This window comes from Echinops telfairi, unplaced genomic scaffold (genome assembly GCF_000313985.2).
Source record: "Echinops telfairi isolate 266 unplaced genomic scaffold, ASM31398v2 ScPeMD7_18;HRSCAF=68, whole genome shotgun sequence".
Taxonomy (NCBI): domain Eukaryota; kingdom Metazoa; phylum Chordata; class Mammalia; order Afrosoricida; family Tenrecidae; genus Echinops; species Echinops telfairi.
This window is the reverse complement of record NW_022103915.1, coordinates 27,983,507-28,002,619: the sequence shown is the minus strand read 5'-3', so window position 1 is coordinate 28,002,619 and position 19,113 is coordinate 27,983,507. Positions and strand designations below refer to the sequence as shown.

The following is a 19,113-nucleotide window of genomic DNA, read 5'->3' as shown; positions in this document are numbered from 1 at the left end:
AGAAAGAAAAAAAAAGAGTTGTATGAGCCCCTAATAAAATGATTAAAAAAAGAAAATAAATAAATAAAACCCGAGCTGCCCAGAGTCTGTATCTGACTCTCAGGAAGAGAAGCCACGGGATCTGGAGCTTTAAGTGGCACCCTAGACAAGTCTGAAACCACCAGCCAGGCACCAGCCATGGGGAAGTCCTCCGCTATTTCCCCAAGCACGGATGTCCACGCATTCCTCCCCGCTCCCGCGGTGAGGGGAACGCTGTCGCCCGAGGGCCCTGCACTCACTGCCCACGGGCTCCCCGCTCCAGTTAACCCTCTCCAGATCGTCGTCGTCGTCACCGTCATCCACGAAGTCCCGGAGGCTGTTCACCGCGCGCTTGGACTCTTTCAGCTGCAGGGGGAAACGTGGCAGGGCAGTCAGGCAACCCTCCCAGCTCTCTTTTACAACCCAGAAGGTGGAGGAACCAGGACCTGCCCATGGCCAACCTTCTCCCGCGTGGTAACTGAAGCCAAGCTGCCTAGAGATTTGCCAAGAAAACAGGGCAGCAGCAGGAGAGTTAGGAGGAAGCAAAGCCACTTCTGATTCTCTCATCCTGTCCCAGGCATGGGCTTGTGGGTAAAACCTGCTGAGCTTATGGCCCCTCCAAAACAGAATCCGTCTCATTTGTAAAACATGACCCAATATAGAGAGGAAACATCCAATCTAGTTTATCTTTAAACAGCCATAAATTATAACTCAGGAATAATAGACTTGGGGTCCTTGTGGGAAAAAAGAAAAACACTGAAAGATAAGACAATGAATCTGCTTATAAAGGCGACGTAAGGGCAGACTTGGTGTTCGCAATCCTTCAGTTTTCTCTGCCGCAGGGCTCATTTTCCATGGACTTTCTCCTAGGATCTGATCCAAACCTTTCCAAGCTGAATGGCAACATGGTCAAAAGCCAGGTTCTCTCAGCTACAAGAGGAAAGGATGTTCGCATGGCACTGTGGAGGGAGGTGTGCCCGGCAGCAGACCTACCTGTGAGAGCTCGTCATCTTCATCATCAAAGGTGAAAGCCTTGAACTTGGAGCTGTTCCAGTACTCTTCCTCATCGCCCTTGGTCCTACTCATCTGGATGGGAGGAAGACAGAGAAGTCTGTCCCAAGCTCAGCTCCCCCAAGGAGCATCACGGCCGGTTCTATCACAACCCCCCACGGCCGGAGATCAGGGGAGTGTGAGAGACTCGGAGAGAGCAAGCTCCAGAATCAGACCACTGTGTCCCTGAATGACCCAAGTGTCCTTTGGATCCTTTCATTATCCAAAAACACCTTCGTTCCTACTTTGGCCCAGGCACTCTCTCAGACAAGTGATGGTTCTGATCCTGCAGGCGACCACGACTGAGCCTAAGTGATTGTGTGTAAAGCTACATGTGAAGCTCATAGCACAAGGTAGGCAAATGTTATGAAAAAGGAATCTCTGCCAACTTTGCTGAATGCACAGAGACCAATCAAAGCCGGATCCACTGCTCTAGGCTCGGGGGTCCTGCAGTGACCAATACGGAGGAAAGTCTGCTCTGGCGTACGCTTCGGTGCCTGAAAGAATGAAAGCAGAACTATTTTCAAAAGCAGAGTGAACCTGTCTTGCTGTGTCAATTATTAAAACATAACACAGTAAATAAACACACACACTGATATGTTTAAGTTTAATTAGCCTGTCGGTACCTTTAAGTCTTCAGTTCATGATCAATTCACTAACAACTTTTGGTCAAAATTTGGGAAGCGACGGTAAGTTTTTCTGTCCTTCTCACTGACAACAGTCAGTCCGACACAGAGCCGCCTGTAGGAGATGAGAACGGCCCCGTGGGTTCTGGGGCTGTCATTTTTCACAGGAGTAGGAAACCTCATCTTTCTCCCCTGAGCGGCTGGTAGTTTCAAACTGCTGGCCTTGTGGTTAGCAGCCCAGTGTATAACCACTCTGCCACCAGGGCTCCTCAAGTAATGGTATAGACAAGGGAAGAAAAAAAAATATATCTATATATATAGATATATATGGAATTAATCAAAGACCACAAATCCTTCTGATAACTACTTTAAAATTAGACTTTGCCCTGAAATAATGCTTTGGCCTAGAATTATACACTAAACCATCAATTCCAACTGAATTAGGGTACAAATAATGACTTATGCCAAGAATGAGGTACCAAAAACTCCATAGCACCAGAAATAACTCTAAAGGCCGCGGAGTTCACGTTTTAATGGATCAAGTTGCTTTTCCTTTCATTTAATAACACTTTCTCAGAGGAAGCTCGAGAGACACTCATCATGGAAACCCTGTTGCAGCTTCCACTGTGTCCTACTTCAAGACGCGCTTCACTTGCAACTCGGGGGATTCACACAAGCAGGTCCACTGCCAGAGTCCATTCCGACTCACAGCAACCCGACAGGACAGAGCGGAAGTGCCCCTGAGGGTTCCTGGGGCTGGAAGTTTTTACAGGAGTAGAAAGTCTCACCTTTCTCCCTCAGAATGACTGGTGGTTTCAAGCGGCTGACCTTGTGGTTCACAGACCAACACAAAACCTACTACACCACCAGGATTCTCCCAGGGGGCCCCGGGGAAGCAAATATATGGAGATAACTTCTCATCTGATCCCTTCCTATGGCAGACATTGCTAGTTGATTGTTACTGAGCCCAGAAGGTGGCTGAATTTTTCTAAATTTCACTCCAGAGACTCACAACAAAATAAATAAGATTAGGCAGAGAGGATAGAATGGTGCCTCTTAGCTATACAAATCGGACAGTCTCCCACTATAAAGTCTTGGTTTCTCCAACTCTGAGCGAACTAGGTACATACCATATGTACTCGAGTATAAGCCTACCCGACTATCAGCTGAGACACCTTATTTTACCACAAAAACTGCATAAAAAGTGTGCTGAAAAACTCGGCGTATACAGGAGTATATATGATAGTCTACTTCTAACTCTTGGAGAAACAATCTCCTAAATCCCAGGGCTGCAGTAAACGGGAATTCTGTTGTTAGGCATTGAGTTGGTTCTGACGAACAGTGACCCTATCGACGTGTAACAGGTCACCGCCTGGTCCTGTACCAGCCCCTCAATGGTGCTGCACTCACGCCCATTGTTAAAGCCACTGTGTCAGTTCATCTCGCTGAGCGGCTTCCTCGTTCCCCCGACCTTCTATTTTACCAGTATGATGTCCCAGAATAATACGAAAATAAAGCCGCTAACAAAGGCCTTCACCGAGCCAAAGAGTCAATTCTGACTCTGAGCAGGCCTATAGGACAGCGTAGAACTGCCCCTGGGGGTTTCTGAGGCTATATATCATTAGGGGAGTAGAAATCTTCATCATTATCTGACAGAGAGGCTGTTCTTTCAAACTGCTGACCTTGTAGTGAGCGGCCACCACGCCTTCAGGACTCTCCCAACCAAGCGCCTAGTGGAGTGAACATTGAGTGCTAGTTTCTTTTCATACGGGACACCTCACCGACAATTTACTGTTTCAGCTTCCCCATCTGAAACCTACCTCCCAGGGCTCTGGGAGGATTAAACAAATGGCACACCTAAAACACTCAGTACCATTCACTTTCATGTCAATGCCGGCATATGTTGCGTAGTACGATTGCTCCTCACAGGGTTTTCAGGGGTGGGATCTTTTGGATGTAGGTTGCCAGCCCTTTTTTCTGAGATGCTTCTGGGTGGATTTGAATGGCCCATCTTTCAGCTCATCGCAATGCACTTAATATTGCGTGTACCACTTGGGGGGCTCCTGAAACAGAACCCACTGCCATCGAATGGATGCTGACCCACACTGACTCTAAGTGACGTTTGCAAGAGGTTAAGTCTTTACAGGAGCAGAGAGCCCCGCCTTTCTCCTTCAGAGCAGCTTATGGTTTTGAACTGCCAAGCTAGCAGTTACTCAGGCCGTTATTGTCCCACGGCGTCACCGGGCCGGCTTCCCTAAAATAATACTGGCCACGAGATGAAAGCTCACAGTTTACTTTGATTACTACTGAATCATCACGGCACGTTGGAAAAAGCTAGAAATAAGATATTTCTAAACAATTCTGAAGGTAATAATATTAATAATAACTTAATATAACATTTCCAAGATTGAACATCACAAACATCAACAAAGAGTACAGGGTATACCTCTATCTGGTGACGCGTGGCAATTTCCAAAACACCCTGTCACTCAGCAGGTGCTCAGAACACCCTCGAATACACACCTGCCGGATGTCACCTCCATTACACCAAGGCGGAAATTGAGCACAAAGGACTGAGTATTAAAGTCACTTTGTTCATTCCTCTTACTCCAAACTACAATTCAGGCTCTCTGGTTCCAAACCTTTTCTCTGTCTTGGCTAGTCCTTCACACTACCGCATTCATTCAACATTGTAAATCTCTACAAACACCAAAACTCTATAGTCTACCAACAATCTGGAAATCTCAATCGTGCGGTGGCTATTGGATACTCAATACCAAGTTGTACTTCTAGCATCAATGATAACCTTAGATTTACTGGGCAAGTAAAGAGAGGATGATTTAAAGGTCCCGGAGGTTATGAAAAGGCGCTCGAGTGGTACACTGCATTATGCTTTGAGCCACTAATAGCAAGGTCAGCGAGTTTGAACCTCCAAGACGCTCTGCCGGAGAAAGACGAGGCTTTCTGTTCCTGGAACGATCTACAGCGTTGGAAATAGACGTGGCAGTTCTACTCTGCCCTACTAGGTCCAATGAGTCAAAAATGGACTCAACGGTAATGAGTTTAGTTTGGAGAAGGTACCAAAGGAATTCTGGTGGTGCCGTTCTGAGCTCTGTTAACCAAAAGGCAGGAGAAGTAGAGATTGGATCTCAAAGATCACAGCCTTGGAAAGGCTCTACGGCAGTTAAGATTCTGTCTAATCAAACTTGAGTCGTGGAGACCCTCTTGGGTTTCCGAGACTTTAAATCTTTCCAAGAATAGTCTCCCCTGTTTCCAACAAAGTGTCTGGTGGGTTTGAACAGCTGACCTTGTGGTTAGCAGCTCAGCCCACTATCCCACCACTTCTCGGAATTGCAAAAGGCTTCACCTACCCACAACTGAACTTACAAAGTGCTAGGCAACGTTTAAGAGTGACTGAGGAAGGTGCTTCAACATGATTTGAAATACTTCAGAGATGTGTCCTCTTAATGAGGACCCACAGGTAAGGTGGTCGAAGCTGCACACAGCCCACAAAGGAAGACGACAGGGGATTAAAAACAAAAAAAAAAACACGCCCAAGATGCTCCCTGCCTCTGGACACCCCTGTTCTTAGCAACTGGGAAGTTAAATTCTGATTCGGTGATCACCTTCCCAGCCAAGCCTACACAGGTAAGGCTGGTGAACGAAGGCCGGGGAATGTGGGTTAAAATGTGGGCGTCTCTCTACCGTCCAGGAAGCGGTCTAACACGGTCGCCAGAGCCTGACAGATCCCGCGGAGAGCCAACGTTCCACCGCGGTAAGTACACTGTTCAGGACCAAACACCGGGCCGCCCCGCAGTCCCGGCACGGGGCGGACCCCTCGGGCGTCGCCCCGACCCGAAAAAAGAGAGCTGGTCAGGGAGTTAGGGACGCCTAGGGGAAGAGGGGGTAAAGGATCGGGATGCGGAGAGGCTGGAAGCAGCCAGACAGGCGGCCCAAGGGGCTTGGACACCCTCACCTCTGCCGCCGCTGGCGCAGCCTTTCTACTCCGCTTTGCAGTGCAGAGAAGGGACGCAGGAGGGAAGGCGGCAGGCCCGTAAGAAAAGGGCCGCGGGGCATGCTGGAAGTTGTGGTTTCTTCCGCCTCTGCCATCAGGCTCTATTGGGACGGGCCGTGGAGCTTCTTGACTACAGCCCCCAAAATCCTTAGCGCCGTGCCCAGGTCGTCAGCGGCCCGGCCTTCCGCGGTTAGCTCTCCGTTCACTCAGAAAGACTACAACTCCCATGGGGCTCAGCAGGGCCGGTTGAGGGCCAGAGAAACCGTGAGACGCGTCCCTTGTGTCCTTTCGGGTGCGGGGCCCTCAAGTGAGGAGTCAGATTGGAGGCTTCTTTAGGGAAGGGACTTGAAGGAACGCTAGAACAGGCGGAACCTACCGTCCGGCGAGTTGGAACGGAAGTAGCCGGTGGGGTTGGGGAGGAGCCGGAAGTGATACGGGAGGGAGTGAAGGGAGGAGGGAAAAGCAAGCCAGGAAGGTTTGCGGCCGCTTCTAGTAGTTTCCAGGCGCTGCTGGGCGACCGGGACCGGGCGGTCCTGAGGCGGTGGCTGTGGCTGCTTGGGAGCCGGTGGCGGTGAGATCGAAGAGCCGATGGCCAAGTGGGGTGAGGGCGACCCACGCTGGATCGTGGAAGAGCGGGCGGACGCCACCAACGTCAACAACTGGCATTGGTGAGGGTCAGCGGGGCAGGCCGCGGGAGCAGTGTGGTTGGGCGGCGTTTGCGGGAGCCCCTGAAGCCTCGGTCGGGACCGAGCTGGGGCCGAGTCAGCCCTGCTCCGAGTTGGAGTGGCCCCTCCTGGGGCAAGGGTCCGGGGCCCTAAGCCCCGCCACCCCGATCTCTGCTTCTGTGTATGGGAAAAGGGTGCTGGCGCGGAGGGGTGCGCCCCGGCGGGGGGCGGGGCAGGATTTCAGAGAACCCAGAACAAAACCCTCAAGCCGCCGCGTTCGTCCTTCCCACACGTGGCCGCAGACAGAAGTACCGGCGTGGGTCGTGTTGGGCTATTGCCGTGTAGGGCTCGGCACCAGGGGCCCGGGAGCCTCCTTTTGTGGCTTCAGTGCGAAATGAAAAGCCGGTCCCAGGGCCTGAGGTTTGGAACACGCTCCGCAGATGCTCAGAGCTCTGGGATGCTGAAGCCGCTGTTGCGGCCTCTCACCCGGAACTATTCTGTGGGTTGTGTTGTAACTTTTAAGGACTGCCCCCGCGTTGCCGGGCGAAGGCCCCTGAGCTTGGTTCGTTCTGTGGTGGCGTTCACGGTGATCTTATACTTCGGTTTGTTGCACCTCTTTGAGCGTGTGCTGTGTCTCCTCCTAGTTTGTACACTGGAAGGCACATGGCTTTTCTTCAGTCGCAGCTTACCTCTCTCAATACAGGGTGCTTAACTTAATTTTGTGTGTGGTATTTGTCTTAAAGACCTGGACTTGGCATGGCTTGCCAGGCCTCGTAGATAGCTCAGACTGTGTCAGGTGTTTAATGCACGGTCTGAATTCGGCTGGTTAGACCCCTGAGTTATAACAAGGTCAAGGTTATTGGTTTATCCCTTACAGGACTATTAAATAAGTACTGCACTTAGGCAGCCTGACCTCAGCAAGATGTGCAAAGTTTTCCACTTGGTTAAATAAGTGCACCATGTTAAAATGGCAAATCATGAACCGCACACCATCGTGCTGGGAAAGAAAAGCCTAGTTTCCCATTTAGTTTGCACCGTTTTGCACAGCAGTGGCCCCTTCCATGGGAGAAAGAGGAGGCTGTGTCTGTTCCTGTGAAGATTTCCAGCCTCGGAAACCTCTTGTAGGTTCGCTGTGACGGCAGTGGGTTTGGATTTTGCTTGTATCTTTTTCCTAAAGAGTGAGGGGGTGGGGGGTGGGTACAGACAGACTGCAGAGCGGACCTCGGGGTTTTCATGCGCTTTTCAAACTGTTGTTTGTCAGCTGCTGTTTCTCATGCCCTCTTGGATGGAGCAAGCAGTGTACCATCATCTGGCTGCCCACCCACTGCTGTGTTTCTGTTTTGCAGGACGGAGAGGGATGCTTCAAATTGGTCCACCGATAAGCTGAAAACACTGTTCTTAGCAGTGCTGGTGCAAAACGAGGAAGGCAAGTGCGAGGTGACAGAAGTGAGTAAGCTCGATGGAGAGGCGTCCATTAACAATCGCAAGGGCAAGCTTATCTTCTTTTACGAATGGAACATCAAACTGAACTGGACAGGTGAGTCCAAGCTGGGCCGCCACGGAAAGGCTTCTGAGGGCCCAGAGAGAGGCGTTGGAGACAGGCCCTGTTGCTTTGGAGGCCTGTTGGGTATTGAAATGTCCACTCTGCCACTTGGAGACGCCTCAAGCCCCGCCAGTGACTAGGCTCTTGTGTCTCTGGGGCTTGGTGTAGGTGAGGACATGTAAGTGACCTGCCACGTCCTCAAGGCTGACTTCTCTCTCAGGGGATTTAACAGGGGAGTAGGGAACATCCCTCGTCTTGGTCTTGTCGAGGGAGGGTCTAAAGACTTAGACCACGTGCAGAAGGTGATGATGTGTGACTTGGATCTGGGCTGTTTTACTCTCTAGTTTCACAGCTCTTTCCTTCAGGAAAGAAGCAGGGACCAGGCTTGTGTGTCCTTGACTGGTCCTGCCAGCTGTGGGGCTGAATCTTAAAGAGTGCTAAGGCAGCATGAGATAGCTCCTGTCTGTGTGGGACAGGTTGTGAAAGAAAATCTGGGCTTCTCTAAGCATCTTTCAAAGGAATGGAGATTCGGAGGGAAGAGGTTGATAAACATGTCTGTCTACCAACCAACACCTTTCCCCAAGAAAAAGATTGTTGTTGTTTTTTCTTTAAAGTAGACCTAAAATACAGTAGTCTGGAGAAAACTTTAGGTATTATTTTGTCCAGTATTTTTATAGAGAAACAGGCCTAGAAAAATGGAGTGTAATCAATGTCTTGCTGATTAAATTTGAAAGCCAATTCATTTTTTTATTATGGCACATGTTCTAAATATTGCTGTGCTCTGTGAACCCTCACCAAAAACTGTAGGACTTAAAAGAGAGGTGTGTGTTGGGGGGGTCAGGGGGTGAACCTAATGAAAATAGCTGTGCAGGTTTACATGTGAACTCATAAATACATAATTACTACAATAAAGGTGGCACTTTACATGGAAACAATCCAAAGGTTACTTTGGAAAGAGGGTATTGGAAGGGCTGTAACATTTGAGTAACAGGGAAGTGGCAGAAGGAAGGGTGTCAAGAATTGGAAAGGTGGTAACAGCAAATGGGAGAGTGTGAGGGGGCTCCTGATACCATGTCCCATGAGCCAATCTGGCTGGGAAATAGGGGTTTGCTCACCCCATGTAGCTCAGTCCAGCTCGGTGCAGGTCTCTTAGTGTACCTGGTCTTCTCACAGGCAAAGCTGGTTCCCTCACATCAACCTCATCGGAAGAGATTGGTGTTTCCCAAACAGCTTTGAACCAGTTCAGCCATGGCCCATGCAGGGAAATTGGAACAGACCTGAATAGGAACGTGTCAGACGGGAGAAGACATAGAATGGGGAACTTGGAAGAGGAAGAGGCTCCTGACCGAAGCTTGGCTTATTGGCAAGACATGGTCTGCCACCATCTCTGAGCTGGCGACTTTGTTTCTGCCTCTGATGGTCAAGAGAGTTGGTTGCTATGCAACACGCTCCCCATCCTTTGTTTTCTAGGAAGGAGATTATGTTTCTAGCCAGGTGTATCGCCCATGACTTCTCCCATTGTTTACTGTTCCATTACACTCACATGTTTTCAAATTCAGGCCTGTTCTGGTAGCGCTTCATCTGCCATGACTGAACTGGGAAAAGCCAGTTCGAAATCCTGTTTCCAAACATGTTTAAATAGAACGGACTGTGAAGTTGGGTCTCCTCAGCAGACCTGCTGTTGGTATCAGATGCCACACTGTAGCCTGGTGGGGAAAGGCATTTCTTCTGAGGCTGCGTTGGCGGTGTCAGTGGTAGATGGTTAGGGCTCCCGAGCAGCAGGCCCTTTCTGCAGAGGGTGAGACTGACAACCTTTGTTCTTCACAGGGACCTCCAAGTCTGGAGTGCAGTACAAGGGACACGTGGAGATCCCCAACCTGTCTGATGAAAACAGCGTGGAGGAAGTGGAGGTTTGTGCTTCCCAGCTCCTCTCCCCCGTCTTCCACAGCCTTTCTTCACGTGAGAGAAACGACCCTCCGTGGAAGATTCCTATCCACCCACCCCTGCTTGCTCCAAGCCTTCAGAACCCCAGTCGGCAGCTGCTTTGCTAGGTGTCTGGTGACGCTTCCAGAGCAACTTGTGCTGCTTTGACTAGCACTTGGTGTTAGCTGGTGGCAGGGGCGGTGTGACGGAGCACACCCAGGCTTGTTTGAGCGCCTGGTCTGCTCGCATTTCCTCTGGAAATGTCAGCGTGATCTGGCTGCTTAGCACCCACGGTCCACCGTGTGGGCGTCTGTCCCTCAAGTGATTTACCACCTACTTCTGATCTTTCACCCAGATTAGTGTGAGCCTTGCCAAAGATGAGCCTGACACAGATCTCGTGGCCTTAATGAAGGAAGAAGGGGTGAAACTTCTCAGAGAAGCAGTGGGAATTTACATCAGCACCCTCAAAACAGGTACCCTGTGAGTGGTTGCGTCTGCCTTCAGGAGGCAGTCCTCCACCTGTGGGACTCGGAAGGAGGGCTCGGCAGTCCTCTCGCTGGCAGATGGGTAAAGGCATGCAGGGAGGGGGTCCTTGCTCTCAGAGCCCATCTCTGAGCCCTGAGTAGGGGCAAGATGTAGAGCTGTGTGGCCAAACATGGTGGCTGCTGAGCGTGGAAATGGGGCTGGTGCAGGCTGAGACGATCCGAGAGTGTAGGGCACAATGGATTTTGAGGACGAGTACAGGGGGCACACACTAGGCATCCAGGGGTGGTACAAACGGCTATAGCAAGCTGAAGTCAGTCTGCCCCAAAGTACATCTGAAGACAGGCCTGGGAATTGACTTCCTAAAGTCAGCCTTTGAAACCCTGTGGAGCATACCTCGTTCAGCAGAATTGGTTTTAGGGAGTACTCCGTGATTTTAAAAAGCATAAAAGATCTCTTAAAAGATTGGCATATTTAAAAATTTTAGAGGTGTGTTATTGAGATACATTTCACTTCTTTTTCTTCTTTAATGTGCTTACTGGCAATTTTAGGTTCTACTTTAAGGCTGACACAGTGTGGACAGTGCTGGTCTAGAGACTTAGCATCAGGACTCACTGCTTCGGTGACTCCTGCACTAAAAGGGGCACCCCCAGGGAGGGGGACTCAGGTGCTGAGCGAGGCATCAGCTCAGGGTCCCGCTGGCTGATGCTGAAATCAAAGAGCATGTCCCGTTGGCAGGAGCCTGCACAGGCAGCAGTAGTTCCGAGGCCACAACAGGGCCGGGCTGTTGTGGAGGAGCGAGGCAGAACACTCCCGTTGCAGGGGAGGTGGGGGCGGATTTCCTGCTCTTGGGTCAAGGAGGGTCCCAGCTACCCTCTGTAGGTGACCTCTCTGGGTTATAATGTGTTGCAGTGGTCCCCGTTGGGGTTTCAGCTGTTTCCAGCAATCTTGGGGTAGTCTACAGTGAACCTGTGAGAGCCGGAACTGCATGGGACCAGCTCAGTTTTCCGGGTTTTGCAAGTTTCCTGCCTTTTCCAGGCGGCCATCGTGGCGCTTGCTGTTGCTCCTGGTGACGGTGTCACAGGGTCACTGCACGTCCAGTCAACGGCAGTCAGACCGCTGGCTGAAATCAAGGTCCAGGTGACAGGTAGACAGCCTGTCCTTTTCCGGGCCGTTCACTCACTCGTTCTGGGTTAAGATGGCTCGTATTTGTCAAGCGATTTGGAGCCCTGTGTAGCAGCTGCTGAGAAACGCCTTCCAAGAGCTGGACTTTTATCTTCCCAGAGTTCACCCAGGGCATGATCTTGCCCACCCTGAATGGAGATTCGGTAGATCCCGCCCGGCAACCGGCCCTGAAGGCAGAGGAGCGGAAGGTAATGGTGCTCCCCTGTGACGGGCAGGGGTCGAGACACTGCCTCCTCCTTCATTCGGCATCTGCTTGTGATGTTTTCAGGGAGTCACAATAGCGAGTTGGGCATCTAATTCTAACCTGGCTGTGTCCACTTCAAACAGATCCTTAGCATAGACGAGACTTGGAATCAACGGGGACTTAGAGCCTGGCTTTTGACAGTGAGGAGGTTATGTCCACGGGCTGGCCTTCACCTCTGAGCCTTTTTCCCTCACTGTTCATTGTTCACACACTGACATTAGACGCTTCCACAGGATTAGCTCCATCAGGAGGCGACAGGGTGAGCACATTATCTGGGGGTGAAACTTGTGTGGCTCAGGCCCAGCTCTGGGCTGTAAGGTGGGTGCCCTCTGTGTCAGCCCAGTGAAGCAGCCTCTGGAGGTCAGGGGGCGCCGCTGCCAGAGCCTTAGCAACTCCTCAGAAGAACCCCCGTCCTGGCCGCTCTTTAGCTAGTGGGTTTTCAGATGAGCGTCAGGCTTTCCTTTCTCCTAGAAGGACTGGGCGCTGGGATGTTTCTGGGGAAGTTCCCCTGGGGATGAGGAGAGCCTGTGCACAACTTCTCCCCAGCCCCCGAGCACTCTTGCTCTTGGAGCTGGTGAGACGGTACGTGTGAGTGAACTGAACGGCAGGATGTGCACACCGGCTTTGCCGGGACCCTTAGCTGACATGCTCCCTGCCGCTTTCACAGGCGGTGAAGTCGGCTCCTTCGAAAGCCCAGGCCCAGCCTGTTGGTGTCCGAATCCCCACGTGCAAGATCAGCCTTAAGGAAACCTTCCTGACGTCACCCGAGGAGCTCTACAGAGTGTTCACCACCCAGGAGGTGAGTGCCATCCTGCCTGCCAGCCCAGGGGCTGTGGGTGGTGGGCACGTCTTGTGCAGAGGAGGCCCTGATGCCGGCCCGGCAGCTTCCCTGAAACAGGCACGTGCAGTCTCCTCAGGCCTCCGTCGCGCTCTTTCCCTGTTCGTTTGGGGTGGTCTAAGTGGAACCACTGAAGCATTTGTGCTGGAACAGGGAGTGGCTCCAGAGGAAGGGCACCGCGGATTCGGAATGTATTGTGCCTGCTCTTGGTGGGTGCCCTCCAGTCGGTTCTCAGAGTGACCCCACAAGCAACAACAAAAGGCTGCCTGATCCGGCCCCACCCTCACAATCCCTGCTGTGCTTGAGCCCATCGAGGCAGCTGCTGTGCCAGGCCATCTCCTTGAGAATTGTCTTTTCCGCCCACCCTCTGCTTGACCCTGCATGATGTCCTCCAGAGACCGGCCTCTCCTGATAGCATGACAGTCTCACCAGCCATGGTATAAGGAGTGTGTTGGTTTACCTTACCCATGACAGATAGACAGACGGACAGTCCGAGGGGTATGCAGGATAGCTGCCCAGCATGACAACTCAGAAGCATCAGTTCTCTGGGCGCCTCGTTCCTTGTCCAGATCTCGGGCACGTGAGGCAGTCGGAAAAGCTATGGCTGGGGTCAGGTGCAGCCAAGTGCTCACAGGGCCGCTGCATGCTAGCACTTTATTGTTATTATTTTGTATGTTAGCAACAGATTCCACCCCAGAAATGTTTACTTAGTGAACTACATTGGAGTGGAACTGAGTTAGAGGGAGACTCCCTGGGCCTGGCCACTGGGCGGGGCATCGTCACTGGAAATTTGAGGCCTGCAGGTGAAATGAGGTGGTAGCCATGAGAAGCCACCCCCAGGAGTGGGGTCCCTGGGAACTGTAGCCCCAGTGATGAGCCCCGACTGTGCAGCCAGATGTCTGCCCCATCACAGTGGCTGAGGCAGAGACGGGTGGAACAGGAGGCGGGAATCCAGATGGCAGGGAAACCAGGTTCCAGCTCTTTGACTCGCCCCGCCCCTCCTGTCTCCAGCTGGTGCAGGCCTTCACCCAGGCCCCAGCAACCTTAGACGCGGACAGAGGCGGGAAGTTTCAGATGGTGGATGGCAACGTCTCAGGGGAGTTCACTGACCTGGTGAGTACCTGAGCCCCAGGCTCGGTGGGCATGTCTTCTCCTTGGGTCTAGAAAAGCTTCTCCGTAAGCTTTTCATCCGTTTGGTCAGCAAGCCCGTGTTTTCCCAGAGAGGACTGTGGCGTGAATCCCCTGCCTGGCCAGTTGTTTCCTGAGCAGTGGAACGAGTTCTTCCAGGAGAAGAGAGGCTGTAATACGCTGGTGGTTTCTCTTCTGGCTTTTGATTGTGGCACTGAAGCTTCCCTGGGCACAGCTGGCGGGGCTGAAGCAGTTGCTTGCACCTACCCAGAAGCCCCCAGCCCCGTGTGCGCCTGGCCTTCAGTGTGGCACTAGGGTCAGTCACTGAGTACTGCTTCTAGGGTCCAGCTGACACGTGCACGGACATACATACGGGTTTGTGTCCCAACGAGACATTGAAATGTGTCTTCTGGGATCAGTAGGCGGCCGTCTCAGTGGTGTGAGGGTGCCTTCAATCAAAGCAGGCTGCTGGGCCAGTGAAATTCGAGGCAGAGAGGTCAGCTCAGAAAGTGATGGTGACTTGTTTGGGATCCCAATGGGGTACTCTTGCTGGATTCTGTGAGAGGCCCGAGATGGTCATGGGGACTTACTAAGAAGCAGTTTCAAGAAAACTGAAAGCTGCGTGCAGAGAAAAGGGCCAGGAAGGTTGTGCTGGGAGTGGTTTCCCACCGCAACAGCGCCTGCTTGCTCTCCAAGGGGCATGGGGTGGGGGGGACCAACTGGGAGTCGTTTCCCACCACAGCAGCGCCTGCTTGCTCTCCAAGGGGACGTGGAGGGTGGGGGGGGGAACCAACTACTCCTGCTGTCGCCATCCAGACTGCTGTTTGTTCTCCAAACGCAAAGAACATTTCAAAGGAGCAGGATTTGGGTCCCTGAAGATGACGTGTGATATGTAGAAGAGTGCCGAATTCTGCATGGCAGGGCCCTGGAGACGGAAACTCCACCCCTTACATGAGGTGGAGGCTGTGTTAAGAAACGCTGACTTCCTACTCGGGTGTTCTGTCCTAGTACAGGCTTCCAGGACCGTGGCTTAGCCTGGGGGACAGGCAGGTGCTGGGCTCTGGGAGGAGGGCCATTGGGCCCGAGGCTCCTGCCGGTCAGACTTAGGGGAGACTGACCGCCTTGTCCCTTCAGGTCCCGGAGAAGCACATCGAGATGAAGTGGAGGTTTAAATCTTGGCCAGAGGGTAAGCAAGCATAGTGACTTATTGCCACTCTCCCCGCCCCCCTCTCCCCTCCACCCCCACCCGACATCCCCCCGGGGCTTTTTCTTTTCACATGTGGCCAGGAGTCCACATCCCAAGGGGCAGGTGGAATGGTGAGTTAGGCCACCGGGGCTCTTGGCCCGAGGCCCTGAGCTGATGGCCTGCCTCTGCTGGCTTCCCCAGGGCACTTCGCCACCATCTCGCTGACCCTCACCGACAAGGGTGGGGAGACGGAGCTGCGCATGGAAGGACGCGGCATCCCGGCGCCCGAGGAGGAGCGGACGCGGCAGGGCTGGCAGCGGTACTATTTTGAGGGCATCAAACAGACCTTCGGCTATGGCGCCCGCTTGTTTTAGGGCCAGCAGCTGGGAGGCCCCACCGCCCCCATGTCTGTCCGGCTCTCTCCGGACAGGGGCTTTGACTCACAGGATTGCACCATCCCAACCACTAACTAGGGGCTGGGGCCCCTCCCCTCCACATATACTTGGGTTTGTGCATGTTTTCTGCTGGGTGGGATCCAAGGGTGATTTCTCTTTTTTTGTGTACATACGCTAAGTAAACCTAATTTAAAAAACTCATACACTGAAAGATGTATTGATGTGGGTGGTTGGTATTAGGAGTTCTGGTGAGGACTTTGTATTGTACTTAAAAACAACACACCAGGAGGGCTTGGCAGACTGGCCTCCATCCTCGGTGAGTGGATGTCATTTGAGGCACAAGGGATCCTGCTCCTCCCTGGCAGGCTGTCGCAGGGCAGCCACCTCCCTGCTGCCCTCCAGGGAGGGCAGAAACTGCAGGGAGAGGGGCAGCATGCGGGGCTTGCAGCTGCCTTGGCTTTGTGTCCTCTGGTGGGACAGACCATTGCCAGGTGTGGCTGCGAGGCGCAGGGAGATCTCCTCCTGAAGCACCTACTGTGTGCTGGACCGGCTGCTACACAAGGCAGCTCCCTCGCCTCCCCTCCCTTAAACCCAGTGAAGTGGTTTCTCTCATTCCTATTTTATAAGAATCTCGACCTGCGATTTCTTCAGTAACATTTGTCAAATCCAACTGCTAGTGTTGAGCAGAGCAAGATAGGGAAATGAGGCCCCTAACCCAGAGCCCTGCTCAAGCACACGGCTTCACTCACCCCACGAGAGGCTGCAGGGAAATGGTATGAAGGGGCATGAGACATCTGTGGGGAGGAAAGCCCACCGTCTTTCATCCCATTTTCCCATGGACTTTCTTGAAGACCCCCCAGATCTACTCTACTAGAGCGGAGAATCCCAGGCTCCCTGGTATCTTCAGAAAGAGGAATCTACCAGGCTCACTGCCATGGAGCCAACTGCCCCCAAATGAGACATCTGTCAAGTGCCGGGACCGTGGTTCAGAAAGGCTGCCCCATTATGTGAGACCAAGGTGACTACCTGCCAGCAGGGGGCCCACCTTCTGGGACAGGTCCGCCCTGGCTTCCTCCACTCCTGCCTGAGGCAGTGCCCTCTCATGCACACACTCTGCCTTCTGCAGTTACAGCCATTTCCTTCTATTTTTGCCTGTTTTATGAGGTGGTGGTGAGGCCTGCAGGCTAATCCGACCAGCAAGGCTTGCCCAGAACTCTAGTTAAAGTTAGGCAAAAAAATCCATATTGATTTGCATCCTGCAGAGCTTCCACGAGCCCTCGCCAGCTTGCCTTACTCAGACATAACTTACTCACCCTGAGTTCCCCAGACCTGCTTTGCTGTGGACTATGGACCAGAGGTCCAGAAAGATGGCTTTTGACAAGGAGCCTGACCTCTAGCTTGAATCAAGTCAGCAGCCCCTCCCAACAGACTCCTGCATGACACAGAAAGACGAGCTCCCTCCCCGCTCTTTGTGGGAGCGTTACCTGTTCCAGAATATCCAAGACATCTGAGTAGTGATTCTGAACACTTTAGTCCAAAGCAGCCCGTCTGAATCGATGCCTTTGGACTGTGCTGGCCGGGAACCCAGAACACACTGAAGGCCGAAAGGACGAACAAACTGGTCTTGGATAAAGCAGCTAGAGGGGAGGCTGGTGGCTGCAGCCCCAGCCCACTCACTAGACATGCAGACAGGGAAGTACAAGGTGAGGGGCAGCCTGCGGAAGTCTCGGTGAGATGGCATCACCGTTGGTGCTTTAGTTTCAACATTCCCACAAGGTTGGAGCAGGAAGACACAGGACCGGTCCACACCCGTTTCACTAGGTGGCAGCGAGGCCTGCAGGCACAAGGTGGCCAAGAGTTGGTGCTCAGTGGCGACAAGCAACACCTGAAAGCACCTGGCATAGGAGTAGTCCCGGGCAGATGCTCAGTGACAGGCTGTGGCCCCGGGCGGCCATCTGTTCCACATCTCGTTGCTCTTTTCCTGACAGTGTTTTGGCTAGCCTGCCAAACTTAACACAGACTGTACCAAAAAGCCCAAATCAATGCTTTCTAGTAGATTCGGGTTCACAGCAGGGTAGCTAGAACTGCCCAGGCACGCTTCTCAAGACCATACAGGAGAGAAAACCCCATCTTCTGCAGAGTGGCTGCTGGTTTCGAACCGCTGGCTTGAGGTTAGCAAGCCAATGCAAAACCATTACACCGTCAGAGCTCCCTCCGGCCCCGCCCCCCCTCCCCGCCCTGGGCAAAACTAGGCTAGTACTGTTAAAAACAAACCTGTAGATTTGGTTGGCCTTTCGTTTGAATCTCCACTGTGCCACTTCGTAACCCACGGGTCCAGTGTGCCCATCTGTAAAATGGGTGTAAGCACTTCGTGTGCGTCTTCAGGGGATGTGTGGGGAAGCAAATGGTGTGCTGCTTTGACTTGGAAGCCCCCGCTTCTGTCTTGAGCCCAAACTGCAATCTCACTGTTCACCAATTGCAGATCCTCAGCCAAAGTTCCCCAGGTGGAAGAGCCACCTGAACGGACGCATGCAAGGCAGAGCCCTAGAACACCTGAGCGCGGCGGGACCCAGGAATTCAGTTTAATCCGGGCCCCGGGTGATCTGCCGGGTGAGAATGTCGTTTGAAAAGCACCTGGACAGGTCCTTAAAACAAACTGTAAGACAAGGAGCCAATCTGGTCTCTAATGAATAATGGGGCGAAACATAGTCTTCCCAGAGGCGGGGAGCGGTCAGCAGGGCCGGGCAGTGTGCTGCTGGTTTAGGCTGTAGTTAGCGCTGCCAAGTCGATCCGACTCATGGCGACCCGGGCGAGGACCGCAAGCTGTTCCAAAGTGGCGACCTTTCAGAAAACATCACCAGGCCAGCAGCTTGTCCTTTCACGCCACCCAGGGACTCCTGCTGCTGCCTGCTTTAAACCGCACTCAGACTCGATGGGATCAGTCTTGCCCAAGCCCTGTTGGTACAGTGGTTGGTGACAAGTTGGGTTGCTGACTGCCAGGTGAGCAGTTTGAAGCTGCCTGCTGCTCCTAGCCGCTCCTTGGGAGAGAATGAGCTGCATGAGTCTTTCCAAACCTAAGAGGAGCCCTGGCGGTGCAGTGGTCAAACACACTGGTCTGCTAACTAAAAGGCCAGTGGTTGGGGGCCACCTGCTGCTTCCAGGAGAAAGACGGGGGGTCTGCTTGTGGAGACTCACAGCCGTGGAAACCCTGCGGGGCAGGTCTGTTTGTCCTAGACGGTCAGCGTGAGGCGCAATCAATCTCTCCGCAGCCCAAACAAAAACCAGACCCACTGCCACCAAGTTGATGCACACTCTAGAGCTACCCTGCAGGGCAGGTTAGAACTGCCTCGTGAGTTTCTGAGACTTAACTCTTTGAGGGAGTAGAAAGCCTCCCTCGGAGCCGCTGGTGGTTTTGAACTGCAGACCTTTCTGATCACAGCCCAGAGTTACCATTACGTCACCAGGGCTCCTTTTGTCGACAGCAGGTGTGGGTTTTGGTTTGGGTCTAACCCAGGGCCCTTTCCAACGCAAAACTGGAGGAAAGCTGGACAAAGCCACGTTAGCGAGTGCTGGGTGGTGGTGGTGCTCGCGCTGAGAGGGGGGTGGGCTGCTCCTGGCATTGGACCAGAGCAGGAAGAGCGGCTCAGCCAGCTGTGACTGACACTGGACCCCAAAGGGGTGGAGGTCCCTCTCCGGTTTCACAAGCCCCTTCCTGGGCTCTCAGAGCCTGCCTTTCCTGCGCTCAGTGACCCCTCCAGGGGTGCAGCTCCTCACGTGCAGGTGTTCGCAAAGCCTGTGGCCACCTGCACAGGGT

The 19,113-nt window shown here is 52.9% G+C and overlaps 2 protein-coding genes and 1 long non-coding RNA gene across 4 annotated transcripts in view; 1 reads left to right on the top strand and 2 right to left on the bottom strand.

The window, feature by feature from the left end:
- Positions 1-1,127, bottom strand: part of VIPAS39 (VPS33B interacting protein, apical-basolateral polarity regulator, spe-39 homolog) — a 21,052-nt gene extending 19,925 nt beyond the window's left edge. For both annotated transcript variants that reach the window (XM_004699053.2, XM_045287774.1), the window contains exons 1-2: positions 1,012-1,127; positions 279-384 (exon numbers count right to left, since the gene is read on the bottom strand). In XM_004699053.2, the coding sequence (XP_004699110.1) occupies positions 279-384; positions 1,012-1,104 (199 nt within the window). In that variant the 5' untranslated portion in view covers positions 1,105-1,127. The remainder of the gene's footprint in view (positions 1-278; positions 385-1,011) is intronic.
- Positions 1,128-6,164: 5,037 nt separating this feature from the next.
- AHSA1 (activator of HSP90 ATPase activity 1) lies at positions 6,165-15,500 on the top strand. Its single transcript, XM_004698735.3, has 9 exons — positions 6,165-6,377; positions 7,721-7,911; positions 9,745-9,827; positions 10,196-10,313; positions 11,608-11,696; positions 12,420-12,551; positions 13,602-13,703; positions 14,853-14,904; positions 15,106-15,500. Exons 1-9 carry the CDS (start codon positions 6,298-6,300, stop codon positions 15,276-15,278), a joined length of 1,020 nt encoding a protein of 339 aa, XP_004698792.1. The 5' UTR covers positions 6,165-6,297; the 3' UTR covers positions 15,279-15,500.
- A 1,408-nt stretch (positions 15,501-16,908) lies between these two features.
- On the bottom strand, positions 16,909-19,080 carry LOC123521455. Its single transcript, XR_006679897.1, has 2 exons — positions 17,574-19,080; positions 16,909-17,133 (listed from the first exon to the last, which is right to left on the bottom strand). It is a non-coding gene; the product is annotated as an uncharacterized LOC123521455 (long non-coding RNA).
- Between the last annotated feature and the right edge of the window lie 33 nt (positions 19,081-19,113).